The 15,127-nt window shown below is 37.1% G+C and overlaps 3 protein-coding genes across 3 annotated transcripts in view; all 3 read right to left on the bottom strand.

Annotated features, from left to right (window-relative positions):
* The window catches only part of LOC132132962 (ryanodine receptor 1-like), a 53,225-nt gene extending 51,418 nt beyond the window's left edge, over positions 1–1,807 (bottom strand). The window contains exon 1 of the mRNA XM_059545591.1: positions 1,621–1,807. Within this exon, the coding sequence (XP_059401574.1) occupies positions 1,621–1,668 (48 nt within the window). The 5' untranslated portion in view covers positions 1,669–1,807. The remainder of the gene's footprint in view (positions 1–1,620) is intronic.
* Positions 1,808–2,281: 474 nt separating this feature from the next.
* Positions 2,282–8,692, bottom strand: LOC132132702 (uncharacterized). Its single transcript, XM_059545183.1, has 13 exons — positions 8,381–8,692; positions 8,197–8,285; positions 8,005–8,101; positions 7,070–7,353; positions 6,683–6,846; positions 6,428–6,574; positions 5,333–5,413; positions 5,145–5,247; positions 4,884–4,939; positions 4,686–4,794; positions 4,486–4,570; positions 4,217–4,352; positions 2,282–3,954 (listed from the first exon to the last, which is right to left on the bottom strand). Exons 1-13 carry the CDS (start codon positions 8,510–8,512, stop codon positions 2,465–2,467), a joined length of 2,973 nt encoding a protein of 990 aa, XP_059401166.1. The 5' UTR covers positions 8,513–8,692; the 3' UTR covers positions 2,282–2,464.
* A 1,263-nt stretch (positions 8,693–9,955) lies between these two features.
* LOC132132470 (malate dehydrogenase, mitochondrial) lies at positions 9,956–14,198 on the bottom strand. Its single transcript, XM_059544848.1, has 9 exons — positions 14,011–14,198; positions 12,444–12,612; positions 11,919–12,002; positions 11,582–11,691; positions 11,333–11,458; positions 11,124–11,201; positions 10,758–10,857; positions 10,463–10,614; positions 9,956–10,303 (listed from the first exon to the last, which is right to left on the bottom strand). Exons 1-9 carry the CDS (start codon positions 14,071–14,073, stop codon positions 10,172–10,174), a joined length of 1,014 nt encoding a protein of 337 aa, XP_059400831.1. The 5' UTR covers positions 14,074–14,198; the 3' UTR covers positions 9,956–10,171.
* Between the last annotated feature and the right edge of the window lie 929 nt (positions 14,199–15,127).

Raw genomic sequence — 15,127 nt, 5'->3', positions numbered from 1 at the left:
AATAATAATATTGTAATAATTAAAAAAATATATATATATTTATTACAATTTTTATGTATGACAATTCATGTGCATGTATAAAGGAACATGTACATGTTTAGATATAATAAATTGCTAGAGAAAGGCAACATTTAAAAAAAAATTAAATCAACTTTTTGCAGTTGCAATAGTCCTGCTGTGTGTCAAATGAAAATTTCAAAGTATTCAGTTGTAGTTGATTAACATGAGGTCACAAAAACTACATGTATAAAGATATAGAAAAAAAGTTGTTTAAAATTATTAATTCATTTTAGCTTGTCACTTTTTGAAATATTAGTTATCCTATCGAATTACAGTAACACAAACATTAAATTCTTTTTCAATCCATTTTCTCCCCTACTTGTCTCTCAAAGCCTCCTCCTCATTCTCTCCCCCTCTATTTCAGGCTGTAGCACCTGCTACATGCAATTTTCCCCGAGCAAGAAAGAAGCACCAACAATCTGCCAGCAGTGCAGACTGGAAACTGAGCCATGAACAAATGACTATTTATGCCAGTCAAACTCAAGATCAGTAGCACAGTCTAATAGAGACAATGGTTGGATGACTCCTGTTGAACAATACTCCAGAATAAAAAAATTTAAATGACGAATGATCCAAAATGACTTCTTTTCAAGAATTTCAGAAGACTTTCCAATCATGAGAAACAACTAAAAACTGTTTCCAAATTTTGACTGATGTTAATCAAACAAAACTCTAAATATGAGCTGAAAAGCTCTAGAGGCTGACTTAAAAGTAAGAGGACATGTAACAGACTTTTTAAATAGACTGAAACAAACAGGTGTTGGTTTAGGACAAGCCTAGAAAGCTGCTAATCCCATCTCTGTATATAGACTCAGAGCTCACAGACAGCAGCATCACAACACTAGATATCTGGAACTCTGCATTGGATGAACTCCATACTGTGTTCAAATCTTTCAATGCATCCATGACAAGACAGTTTTAGAATGACTTACTGTTCATGTTGGCATAACCACAACACAGCCAGGCCAGACATTTACAACACTAAGATCAAGGATAGGCTCCTCTCTCCATAGATGCTTGACAATATAGAGTGCAACTGTATATTATGGCATTGATGGGCCTCATTCTTACATCCAAAATTCATATACCTTTGCCCTGTATATTTAGTCTGTAGCCTAGATTTACAATTTAGTCTTGGCAGTATGTTGCCGTCATGCTTCTCTGCACAGTGCCAAGTGTAAAGTCCTGTTTCAAACAGTGACAATCCAACCTAGATGTATAAATAGACAACAATGACAGCAAATCCACACACCTGGTCGTGTCACTCCACATTCATCCAAACACATCCATTAAAACTGCATGAGCTGTCAAAATGTGGTCAAACATACCACTGACAATATTCAATAAACATTATAGTTCATGATTCTTACACCTTTCAAACAATGAATTTCTTACTTTACAGTCAATTTAACTCATTAAGAATCTAATTCCTAATGCATAAACACATCATACATATACATATATATATATATATATATATATATATATATATATATATAAAGTATAGTTAGGCATTTATTTAAACTAATCAGATGTAAAATACTGTCAACCGTAACTCACTGTTCGTAAAAACTGGATTTCCTCCTCTCCCTCTGCTCCGTCTGCCATGGTGCAGCAGATCTACAGGTACTGGCAGTCCCCGGTCTTTCCTTCTTCCTGGCTGGGACAGATCCCGGCCTCAGTTTCTCCTCTTATCTCTGCACCCCGGACCGCAGGCTGCCTGTCTGTATGGAGTAATGAGTCTCCAGCTCTGGTGAATGTGGTTCAGAGAGATTAACAGGCAGCTCCACTGTCTCTAGTTTCTCCTCACTGCTCCAGATCAAAGGGGAGGAGCACCAGTCTCATTAAACTAACATTATCACTCTGTTGGCTTTAGCTACTAGATAATAAAGGATATTGTTGTTAACATCTGTTTATGATATCAGGAACCGATGCTTTTATTTAATAAGTAAACACTGTACCTTCATTTTGCTTTCTCTGAACTGGATTGGCACTTGAGATACTCAAAATAAATAATTTAATTGACTAAGTAATTTTAAGTACTCAATGTTTTGTTTATAGAGCCTTAAGCGAGAGCTTGTATTTGGGTAGAAATTTAAATATTGACCAAACTGGTGACAAAAAAAAAACAGTTTGCTAAACTTGCGAACAAAAATTGTCCCAGATCCTTATATATCTGTAAAAATTTAATAAACTGACCTCCTTTAAAACAACAACAAAGTCAACTATTAAAACAGATTTTTATTAAGAACAAATAAAATTTGTGACAGCTCGCAAACATAAAAAAATAAAATAAAAGCACTGTTCCATAAATAATAATTAAATGATTACACAAACCAGTTTCAGATCCCAGTCACTAGGAACTGATATTTATTTAACCAATAAAAATGAAAGAACTAAACTTTTAAAGTGGCAATGGGTTCCAAGCAGACATTCGCACCTCATGCGAGGGCCAGCGGGGAGAGTCTCTGTAGAGCCTCCTTGCAGTCGGACGCCTAAACTGAAAGGATGGAGGGGACAGATCGCAAGGCATGTTTTTACTTGAGTCATCTTCAGAAATAACACCATCAAGTGACAAAGCAGCAAAAGGTGGAAATACAAATGGAGGAGTGGCATTCAGCCATGAGGAGGAGCTTTCCTTGTCACTTTCATTCAGAGAGACTTGATCCGTTTTGAAGTCTTCGGCTGAGCTTGTGTCTTTGAAGAGATTCAATGGCATCATCTGCTGGAAGAACATTGTAGATGCAAGACAAGGTGTAAGAACTTCCGCAGAAACATTTAAATCTTGATGATCATCTTGCTCATTACCATCAATGTGGCACTTCTGATCCAATAGTTTATGAAGATCAAGTTCCCCGACATCCTGCTCTATTTGACTACAGAGAAACTGATTTTCAGTTTTGTCTGTTGTGGGCAAAACTGGATCCGCATCCACATCATTTGTCAGCTGAACATTAGGGGAACTTTGTGACATATTGCACACCTCTTGATGATTAAAATCAGTAATCGGTTCATGATCGACCGACTCCACACCTGAATCAGGGCTAGCGTCACATATACCTGTGAAAGCCTGATTTGCTGGTGGAGATCCCACAGGGCTCTGCTCTGGCAGTCTCTCTGACACTCCCTCATGACTGATCGAGCGACTGAACCGTCGAGCACCTTGTCTCCGAAGACGTGTGGGTCCCCTTTGAAGGGATTCCTGTGGTTTTTCCCGAAACTGAGGTGCTGTCCGTGATGTCCGAAGAAGCAATGTCAAAGCACTAAAGCCCCGAAGTCGCTCAGCCACGGACAAACGCAGATGGGGTCTTTTGAAACCAAGAGTTGAATCTGCCATCTTGTCTTGCTTAGAATTCTTTAATGTTTTCACTTTGGCCTCTTGCACTTCTTTGACACCCAATTTCTTCTCCATGGTTACATTTCCCTGCTCATTTGAAAGGGTCAGACTAGCAAACATTGGCCAGACCCTGTTATCCATCTCAGTTTCTGCTCTACCAACTTCCATTTCCAACTTGGGCATCTCTTCAGTACATGACTCCAGTTTCACCCCAGGTAGGCTTATGGATCTACGAGGACGAGATCGGTTTTTATAGCAATTCTTCACTTTTTTAGACTCTTTACGTGGCTGCTTCACCTCTGGCTCAGTCTCTACTTCTGTGCTTGCATTTATCGGAGACCCTTTGTTTTGAGTGACAGATTGTATTACCTTGCATTCTCCTAACTGCTCAAAGTGTTCATTTTCAAGCACGGTCCAACATTCATCATCACAGGGTTCCTCACTTTTCTGTCTTTGAATGCAAGATACTTCAGATCCCATGTTCAGACAGTCATTAGGGCTTTCTACAAAACTGCAGTTGAGAAGATCAGGGTCATCGTCCACCTCATTTCCAACAACTGCAAGACAAAAAAATAAAATAAAAATAGAATTCCAGAATATTAAATTTTTTTATTAAATTCCAGAAATCTAATGCACACAAAAGAAAAAAAACATGAAAAGATTTATAGTATGTACTTAGATATAATAGATACAATAATAATTTAAATATTGGATAGACAAAAATGTAACCAAAACTCTGTTACTTTGCGGTAGCTCTCAAATTTAAAATGTGTTCATGTAGATTCAACCGATCATTCAAATAAAAAGACTGATCCAAACCTCCTCGTGTTCCATCAATGAGGATAAGTGGTATCTTTACATCAGCATTTGTAAGTTGTAAACCACTTTTACAGTCAGGCTGCTCTTGGTGTTCTTCACAATTTTCAGAGTCTTTTTGTGTTTGTCTCACTAAAGGCTAAAAATATTAAACCAGGTTAGCAGAAGGAAATAAACACTTAAAATAATTGTTAAAAACTATTACAACTATTAAAAACACAGGCAAAAAAGAAGGCAGTCAGTTTTAATGATAATAAATAAAAAAAACATACATGGTTACTGCTGTTGCCACTGGACACAGCAAAAAATCGGAGAGATCTTTTTCTCTGACGCACATTTTCTTCTTGTGCTGGAGCCCTGAAAACACCAAAACACACATATAAACCTGACTGCTCCTTTTTGTAAATTAGAATTCACCCCCAAATTGTTTGTTAATTTTAGTACAGTGTAGAGTGCAATTGTGATATAGTACTTATGTGATTTCCGCTGTTCTCTAATGTGGTTTTTCTTCTTGGAAATGGTGGGAATGGGATCTTCTTCACCACACTTTTCTTCAAGGGCACTATGACTGCTTACAGATTCTAAAAAAAATTTGGGAAGCAACTTTGAGTACTTGCATTTTGCAACAATCAGGTGATGAGCTGGTAAATACACACATAAACAGACTGACCTTTTGACTGGGTGATGGAAGTCGGTGTGTCCTCTCTTAGGTCATGCAGAGACCGCCTGGAGAATAATATACACATAATACATTTTTTTTTTAAACGTATTTATTGAATGAAACAAGGGAACAGAACAATCTTCAAGGAAAAGTTTTAACTGTCTTCCCAACCTCAAACCCTCCCACCACATCTTTCACAAATAGTCTACTGTATGAAGTCATTTGAGAACCAGACAATATTAATAGTTATCAGGAAAAATCACAAATGACCTTTTCCTTGCAGATCCTTCAAGTTCAGGAAGTGATTCCTCAGCAGCTTTGCGTTTGACTGTCACTGGTGATTGAGAGGTGGGGCTTTTTGAGAGAGGAGTCACTGCAGCGATCAAAAAAGTATTTTTTGATAAAGAGATATTAATAAATAACAAGGCACTTCCCATGCAAAAATATTTGTGGCTCACCTGGCATGACGTCTAAGACTATTGGAGGTCCAGTAAGAGTACGATTTGGCTTCAATTTGGAAAAAGCATCTACGAATATTTCTGAAATAATATTTTGATTAAAACTGAAAAAAAAGTATATATATATACACAGTACAGACCAAATGTTTGGACACACCTTCTCATTCAAAGAGTTTTCTTTATTTTCATGACTATGAAAATTGTAGAGTCACACTGAAGGCATCAAGCGCTATTTGACCAAGAAGGAGAGTGATGGGGTGCTGCGCCAGATGACCTGGCCTCCACAGTCACCGGACCTGAACCCAATCGAGATGGTTTAGGGGTGAGCTGGACCGCAGACAGAAGGCAAAAGGGCCAACAAGTGCTAAACATCTCTCGGGGAACTCCTTCAAGACTGTTGGAAGACCATTTCAGGTGACTACCTCTTGAAGCTCATCAAGAGAATGCCAAGAGTGTGCAAAGCAGTAATCAAAGCAAAAGGTGGCTACTTTGAAGAACCTAGAATATGACATATTTTCAGTTGTTTCACACTTTTTTGTTATGTATATAATTCCATATATAATTCCACATGTGTTAATTCATGGTTTTGATGCCTTCAGTGTGAATCTACAATTTTCATAGTCATGAAAATAAAGAAAAATGAGAAGTTGTGTCCAAACTTTTGGTCTGTACTGTGTGTATATATATATATATATATATATATATATATATATATATATATATACACACACACACATACACACAAAAATACCGTATGTATTATATATTGAGCGCAAATGTTTAGGGTTGGTTAAACTGATTTGATCAGAAATACAGTATTTATTTAATAACATAATAGAATTATGAAATATAGAATAAAAATATATTTTTAAATGTTATGTTTGTAATTTTTTACCTTCAGAAATCATTCTAATATTCCGATTTGGTGCTCAAGAAAAAAATGTATACTATTAAAAGTAGATTAATATTTTTGTGTAAGTTGTGATAGATTTTTTTTCAGGATTCCTATTTTTATAATTATATAAATGATTATTAAAAACATAAGATCAAATCAGGGATGACACCACATATTTATATTTATAATCACAATCTCACCACCAACACTTCGCCTCCGTTGTCTTCTCACACTTCTGTAAACACTGAGTCCTGTCCTCTTATTAAACATAGCGCCACCTGTAGGAGAGGACGTCTCGGCTCCTCCTGTTGTTTTTGATGCCTCCAGTATACATGATGGAACAACACCTAATAGACAAAGTTAATGAACAAGCTCAGTTTACACAAAATAAATGATGTTAAAGACAGCAAAGAGCCGGTCAACCAATCGTTCATTCTAATCTCATACATCTTTACCAATTCGATCTGCATGAAGAATAAGTGATTTGATCACTGATGACTGCTGGTCTAAATGTTTGTCCGTGTCCAGAGTAAGTTTTGAAGGTGGTGGTAGACACTGAAGCAGGTTAGGAGCAATAACAACAGCCAGGTTGGTAGCATGCATTCTATTTTCACTGCATCTGACCAAAGACATGAAAATGAGAAAATAAAAAGGACTAAACAATTATTATGAGCTTGTCCATTGTCTGCATGTCTATGTAAAGCATTTGTTGGATGCTCTCAATTACCACAGACAATAATTTCGATTACACTGTAAAGATTACAGAAAAATAAAAGAATATTCCTTAAAAAGACTCTAAAAAAGTAAGCTGCATATTTTCAAACTGTAATCAAATGTCAAACCTCTCTGCAACTTGGCGCAGAAAGGTGCAGAGGTATCTCAGTACACGTGCTTGGGATGAAGGAAACAGAGCTGTTATGAGAAGAGTTGTTCTGTTTCTTGCTCCCTCCTGGTCATGTGTCATCTCAAGCCCCTGGGCCTGAATCAGAGGGAACTGCAGGTCTGAAGGGATGAGAGGAGAAGGCAGCTCACGCAGGAACTGCTTGATGAGAGAGGCAACGTCACAGGGCTGCAGGAAGGCTGCATGCGAGGGAAGTAAGACTGGCTTTCCCTGCTCCAGATCTGCCTATGAAATAGAAGCATTTGGCTGGTTTCAATTTTAATATATATTTTAAAATATAATTTATTTTTGTGATGGCAAAACTGATTTTAAGCAAGAAATAACTCCAGTCTTCAATGTCACATGATCCTTCAGTAATCATTCTAATATGCTGATTTGGTGATAAATTACAATTAATATTGATGTGCAATAAATTCTTACTATTATCAATATTAAAAACTGTTTTTGCTGCTTAACTTTTTGTGAAAAACATGATTTTATTTTTTAAGGATTCTTTGATCAACAGCATTCACTTGAAAGAAATCTGTAATGTTTATTATAAACATAAATCTTTTTACTGAAATTTAATGCACCCTTGCTGAATAAAAAAAGCTAATTTTTATATAAAACATATTCACAATATTACTGTTTTAACTGCAATCAAATAAATACAGCCTTGGTAAGCATATGAGACTTCTTTCAAAAACATAGAAAAAATAAAATAAAAAACCTTTTGACCAAAAAAATGTGCACATGTAAATGTAAAGGTCAAAACATGAACCTGAATGACAAGTTGGTCATCCATTAAAACAATAGATCACTGTGTATATTTAACATTAAAAACTAAAAAGACATGTCACGGTGTCATTGTGACTTGACAGATTTGAAGGAATTTACCCTTAGAGCTCGAATACGACTTAATGATCCAGTCTTCCTGAAAAGACCCTCTGTATGCAGGTGTTGTGACAGATATCCACAGGCCTCCACCAAAAACCTGAAAACAACAACTATCAGGTTTCACTCGTGAAACGCTAATTTATTTGTGATTATTTACATTTTTTACCAAGCAAGATAAGTTATCAAACATACTGAGGTACAGTACCGCCCATGTCAGACAGTTCATGTTGTGGGAGTAAGTGCAGGTCACGTCCAAAAGCAAAGCTTTGTGACACGCTTTCCTTAGAAACAAATTCAAAGTGTCAATGATAATATATATTTAAGTAACACACAAATGCACGTCGTTTCAAGGATATTAATACGTTTTTTTTTTTACCTTACTAAAAGTTTGTTCACAGTTTGAATATCCATTTAGAAGGTTCTTCCAGTTTTTCACGCGGATACCGACAGCTTTGAGCGCGTGAATTATCGCCACCACGCGCATACGCTCTTCTGTTAAACCAGCCATTACTTGACGGTCTGTATACCAAAAAAACTCTGTAAATTCGGAATGTTTTGTTGGTTTGGTAATTGATTTACTGGCACAGTAAAGTCATGGAAACGGTGACTTTGGCTAATTAGCACGGCGGTGGACGTTGAGACGATGTTTTCGTACTAAACACCTTTGATTGGTGGCAGGCAGGACGTTTTCGCGCGTATGCAAATGAGCAAACCTTATGCAAATAAGCCAACAATGAGACAATAATTAGAAGCGTATTTCTTCAGTTTTGACAAGTGTTTCTTTTTCGAATACACCAAAACATTTACTTCTTACGTTTTATGACAGTACAGTGGAGAGTAATTTGTGATGATGAGACCTAACCTAAATACCACGACTTAGGTGCCCTTGAGCAAGGCATGAACCACCTATGCAACTGCTTCCCGGGCGCCGTGTGCGTGTGTGTGTGTTCGCGCACGAATTACGAATTCGGAGTATGTGTCACCATACTTGAGTAGGAAGTGAAATTTAGTTATAATGTTCTATGTCTATGACTTTAAATAGGAATATTAATTGTTAATATCGCGAGAATAGCGCCCCGCGATTGAGATCGCGGGAGTGGAGGAACGCGGGGTTTTTGGTTGAGATGAGAGAGATGGAGAGCTAAGTCGCACTCTGTAATCGGCTGCGGTCAAGTTGGAATATTGCCTCTGATTGTTCATTAAACAAGTGTTGTAATCACCCGAGCTCCTTGCCAGTGTCCTCTCTATAGTGTGGATAACAGAACGAAGCCAAGAACCCACGACACAGCGCTGGGTAAGAACTTTAGCAAGTGAATACTCACGCGCGTTACACTTGGCTGAATGCCACGTCACTTTCACATTTATTTTTTTACATGAACAATAAACTAATTATATTTACAATAATCTGCATATCTATTAAGTCATATTTTTGTTTTTAATTTCTTCAAATGTGTGTGCAAATGTGAAATAACATTAAAAACAAAACAATGAACCCAGATATTTAAATATTTTAGATGTTTTTAAAATGTTAGCTAGTTATGGTAGTAAAATATTTAGGGAGGAATCTTTAAAAAAAAATGCATGCATCACCGCATTATTAAATGACACAACTAAGGAGTAGATTTGCAAACATCAAATATAGTTAATTTATGAATAAATAATACAAATACATTTACCTGACGCTTTTATCCAAAGCGACTTACAATGGCTATATATGTCAGAGGTCACACGCCTCTAGATACAACTAGGGGTTAAGTGTCTTCCTCAGGGACACATTGGTGACTTACAGTGGTTTCAAACCTGGGTCTCTCACACCAAAGGCATGCGTCTTATCCACTGCGCCAACACCACCTCTAATCACAAATCATTTAATTTTTTAATTAAATTTATGGGTCACTCAAATTGCATCTAATTATCAACAACAACAAAAATGCAAGTCAATAAAAGGATCTCATAGCAAAATAGAAATATTTTTAATTGAGTGAACTGAAATGCAAAGAATTGGTAAACAGACCGTTTTATTGATGGGTGAATTTAACCGTTTTAATTAATCAGTACAAAGACTGTGGGCATCTTTGAACATGATGAAAATAATTTTTTGTTGACATACAATGACTCAGCTTTATAAATAAATGACATTTCACAGGTAGTGTGCCACAAGCACAGATCACTTCTTGTTTGCAACAAAATCTTCTCCTTTCTTGATGGAGCTCTTCAGTTCATCCATGGCTTCAGCTACCAGCTTCTCCTCAAATGCAGAGAGCTTACCAAGACCAAGGTTCTTTTCAATGCCATTTTTCTGAGAAAAGGAGGTGAAAATTCAAAATAAATCTTCATGAAACAAACAAACAAATAAACAGAAAGCTTATTCTACTTTACTAGGCTATCGTTGTTACTTTGACCTTGTATAAAAATAAAATAACGAAGTAACTTCTAGAGAAGATCTAGCTAGACTTACCCCGAGGAGGAGAGGTGTAGAGAAGTATTTGCATTCTGTCTCTTCAGATCTCACAAATGCACATTCAACAACACCCTCTTTTCCATTCAAGGCATCGAGAAGGGAGAATGTGAACCTGGCTCCAGCATAGGCCATGGACAGTGTGGCAGAGCCTATGGACAGAGACATATTCTAGATTTTCTCACTTAAGCATATGCACAACTAAAATGCCAGTGATACAAAGGAACCAAACTTCAAAGTACCCAAAAGAAGAAAAAAAAAAAAGTCAAAAAGCATATAAAACATCAGTTCTCACCTGCACCAGCTTTAGCTTTCACAACCTCAGTTCCTGCTTCCTGGATCCTGCCGGTCAAAGCAGACAGCTGATCTGTAGGGAACTCAACCTTGGGAGTGCACTGTAAACAACACAAAATAAAATAAGAATCTTTATCATTTTACCATTTGGTTAAAAGCAAATCACTGCAAATTAAAAGTCTTTTGAGGTTTATGGTACTGGATTTTGGACCAATGAGATTTCATTGTGGGTGGGGTCATGCAGTGCAATGCCACGGAACTAAAAAACGAGCAACCCACAAAAAATATCCTGCCAAAAACTTATGTTTATTGTTTATATTTTTATTGAATAAATTATCAATTAGATAGTAATATAGGTTTTTCTTACCTGTGAAATGAGAGGAATGATGGTTTTTCCTGCATGACCTCCAACAACGGGCACATTGACTCTGGCGGGATCAAGGCCCTGGAAATATTGCAGTAAAGGTGACAATGAACAGACTTAGTCAATATGTTTTCTGGTGATGACATTAAATAAATAAATTTGCACTTAAATTTAAACTCCTCTTCCATCAGTATTGAATTCATACAACTCACTTTGAGCTCAGCAACAAAAGCGTTTGCTCTGACAATATCCAGTGTTGTGACACCGAAGACTCTGTTGGGGTTGTAGACGCCATGTTTCTTCATCACCTCCGATGTGATTGGGATAGTGGAGTTCACCTGAAAATCACAAAATCAAAGTTCAATATGGAACAGCTATATAGTGCTATAAACCCTTGTCATCTTTGAGCAGGTATAAAGTGACATCTCAGCAATGTAAGGCTACTGACACCTTCTACTTACTGGGTTTGAAATGATGCAGATCATGGCCTGAGGACAGTGACGGGCACAAGCATCAGCTAATGTGGCCACAATGGTGGCATTGGTGTTAAACAGATCATCACGGGTCATACCTAGAAAAATGTAAGGCACGATATTAAGAAATTCTGGTCTTTTTATACATTTCTGATTTATAATTGAGCCCATTTTACATCAAGCCAATCAACATTTTTTGTTGAATATCCTGTTTCACATATGCACACATTAAACGGGTTACAAATGCCTTTGAATGAGGACTTTAAATACAATTAAAATAAAATAAAGCAGAGGAAAAAAAATAATTCTGTATATATACACCCACCAGGCTTCCTTGGGACACCAGCAGGGATGACAACAACATCACAGCCTTTTAGTGCAGCCCCCAGCTGATCTGCTCCCATGTAGCCTGCAAGGCAAGACCGTGTACACTAGAGCAGACACATTGAGGGTGCTTTTACACTAGTATTTTCGGTGCGTATCTGGGTTCGGATGGGGCCTTTGGTCTATGCATCAGTTGTTGATTAGGTGGAGGCAAATCTGAATGTGAGCTTGAGGTTGACTGTAAGAATTCAGCAGGGTTTAAGTAATGTGAATGACTGAAGAAGTCTGGCATACTGAACATGACCAAAGAGAAAAGCCTGTCATTTCACCATTGGAGTTTTGATTACAAATTACAGGTTTAAAAATTGTTACATGGGTGAATCTTTCATAAGAAGTTCATTAAGATACATTTAGAAAAGGCATAGGGTGGATTTTCATTTTATGCCAACTTTAAAATAGCAAATTTGATTTCTCTGCAACAAATAACTCAAAAATGAGTTTTGAGGAGCTGAAACCATCTCTGTACCTGTGACGGTGGCTCTGGTCTCAATGTGACTGAGGTCAGCAGCTACTCCAGGAGTGTGGGCAATATCGTAAAGTGAAAGCTCGCTCACTAAAGGGCTGTTCTTCAGCAGGAGAGACAGGGGCTGCCCGATGCCACCTGAGGCACCCAAAACAGCTACTTTGGCATTGTGCTGCAAAGAGAAAAAAATTGCAGTGCATCACAATATATGCTGATCCAATTTACTCTTATGATTAAAGTGCCCTCTGATTCCTTAGGCCAATAAATGTGCTGCTTTGAATTGTTGCATGCATTTTATACATTAATCAGGAATCATAATCTGGTTGTCAAAATATTATTAAAATAAAAAAAATGGAACAACCACTGAATGCAAATGTTAAAAATGATCGTGTTTGTGTTTCTACACATTTACACATGTAGGTCTTGACCTTGAGACCTTTTCAGCCTGGAAAAATACTAACAGGAATTTTTACTACCACTCATGCCCAGGAGAAGGGGGGTTTAAACCAAGTGATTAAGGACTCTGTAAACGGTTTAGACAGTACAAAGAAGGCTGTATTGGCATATGACTGTGTTTAGAGCAAGCAAACAAAATTATTAGTTTTATTCAAATGGAAGTTGAACTGCATGCATTGCATAACCAAGAATCTTTTAAATGCCACAGACTGCCAGATATGATCGTCCTCATGAGAAGGACATTCTCATGTATAAAGATCCAATTAATGAAATGTTAAATGCGAAAATGTTATCTTATATTATTAATGTGTAAAATATTGTGCTAAATATTTAGTTTCTGTTATGTTCTACCCACTAAAGTACTCTATTGTTGGACGTACTGTTTATTAATATAAAATATTTTACTATTTATTCATTAATAAAATGTTTTATATTTTTCTTATTTATTAATGTTTACATTCACATTTTACCGTTTTAAAATTTTCAGTGGTACCCAGACCTCAGTTTGAAAACCCCTACTGCATAGAAATAAAAGTATAAGCCTTATAAAGCACAAAACATATCAGATGGAAAATCTGCATTAAGCCTGATCTCTTATTACAGATCAAGACCACTACACAACAGTGAGCCAAGTAGCTGCTTACAGTAATGACCTTTCAAAGGTGGACCGGAGTCAAAGTGATACCATCTCTAACCAGGATGATCCTACACAGGCAGATAAACGAGTTGGCATGGTCGACTGAAAACCTTCTCATGCCGGATAGCAGGATTTCAACAGATTCATGGGGAATCCTAAATGATCCTTGCAACTTCCATAAACATGAATACCATATGACTAAAAAGTTACTTATGTTGTAACGCCTAACGTTACAGTGTGAATTTGATGGCTAAATATCAAGCAAGGTAACTTCTCGGTTAACTGGATGTAAGTTTCCTTAACTTAGTTTCAATTATACTATTGTAGTCTATGGCTCATTAAGAAACAAGAATGAGTAAAGGAAAAAAAAAGAAAGGGTATTAATCTTAGTTTGACATGTTAACGTCATCGCACATTCACACAAATCATGGAGGCTAATGTTAGCCCAGTCGCATGTTTACAAATATGACATTTTACCTGGGAGGAGGTGGATAAGCTCCGGAGGAGGGTGGCTGTAGGTCTAGCGATACGGGAGAACATGGTGGCTCGATTTTCTGCAAGTGCTTGCGGTTTTAAAATTAATAGTTGATAAAGAACCCCTCCTGACTGTGACTCCAACGTCCTCTACAAGACAACCGGTCGAGAACGAGCCTACGGCGCAGCCAAGCTTTGTTGACGCTACGAGCGAGCGGCCTTCTCTGATTGGTGTAGCAGTGTGTATGCAGTGTTATGATTGTATAAACTTTTTGTCAGTCACATACAAGGGGGAGGGGTTTATCGTCGCCTACTCTCAATGGTTATTCACATTCTGGTGGTCGATTGGTCGGGTTGGGCTAAACGTCATTGAAACTCTTCTTTGAATATTTTTTTTATGACTGTTTAAGGAAACTGAACAGTAGTATACATTTTATTTTTAAAAAGGACTCTTTTAATATATATTTTTAAATAGTACAATATTAACTGCAATCAAACCTTCAGTTTTAGAATTTGTTGAAGCATCCAGGAGCATGATTCTAAAGTAACCCTGACCTGAACATTACAACTCTGTTAAAATAGGTCTCTTTCTGTAATTCTCAAGATATTTGACACATTTTTTTTTTGTTTGAAATATAATAACACATTTTTGCATGCCATGTCAAAAACCCAACAACAACACTGAATTCTGCATACATGCTTTACATACAATTTTATTTACTATGTATTATAAATACACTGTGAATTCCATCCCGAACATACCTTCCTCTTTCCTCTCGTTCGCTCTTTACAAACTGACCAATCATCTTCCACGCTCTCTGACAGCTGACCAATCAGAGAAGGTCTTGTGCTCTGCTGCGAGCTTTATATTTCCGGGGCTGCTTGCCTGCTTCAGGAATGTAAACTATTCAACATGGAGACAGTTGATAAGCTGAAGGCGATGGTAAGCGGTTTTCATCATCAGCGAAACATTTTCATCAAATGTTTTTAATTGTAAACCGACCGTTTGCGTCTAACTGTTAATAAAACAGGTGCCTTTACGACAGACAACATAATGTAGAAGAAACACGAAGAATTACGTGTTCTGTGTAACGTATGCCTCTGACTTTCCCTGAGGTTG

This window comes from Carassius carassius, chromosome 49, assembly GCF_963082965.1.
Source record: "Carassius carassius chromosome 49, fCarCar2.1, whole genome shotgun sequence".
NCBI lineage: Eukaryota > Metazoa > Chordata > Actinopteri > Cypriniformes > Cyprinidae > Carassius > Carassius carassius.
Note: the sequence above shows the minus strand (reverse complement) of the source record. Positions and strands in the feature narration are given on the sequence as shown.

Bases quoted from the DNA above. Each gene is read 5' to 3' on its own strand.
- LOC132132702 (XM_059545183.1), bottom strand. From the start codon at position 8,512: ATGGCTGGTTTAACAGAAGAGCGTATGCGCGTGGTGGCGATAATTCAC. The intron at 4,795-4,883 runs GTCAGTCTGTTT...AATTTTTTTTAG, and splicing joins TTCCATCACCCAGTCAAAAG to AATCTGTAAGCAGTCATAGT. The intron at 4,571-4,685 runs GTACTATATCAC...TGGTGTTTTCAG, and splicing joins GAACAGCGGAAATCACATAA to GGCTCCAGCACAAGAAGAAA.
- LOC132132470 (XM_059544848.1), bottom strand. From the start codon at position 14,073: ATGTTCTCCCGTATCGCTAGACCTACAGCCACCCTCCTCCGGAGCTTA. The intron at 10,615-10,757 runs GTGAGAACTGAT...CTCTGTCCATAG, and splicing joins GAAAGCTAAAGCTGGTGCAG to GCTCTGCCACACTGTCCATG. The intron at 10,304-10,462 runs GTAAGTCTAGCT...TCCTTTTCTCAG, and splicing joins CTACACCTCTCCTCCTCGGG to AAAAATGGCATTGAAAAGAA.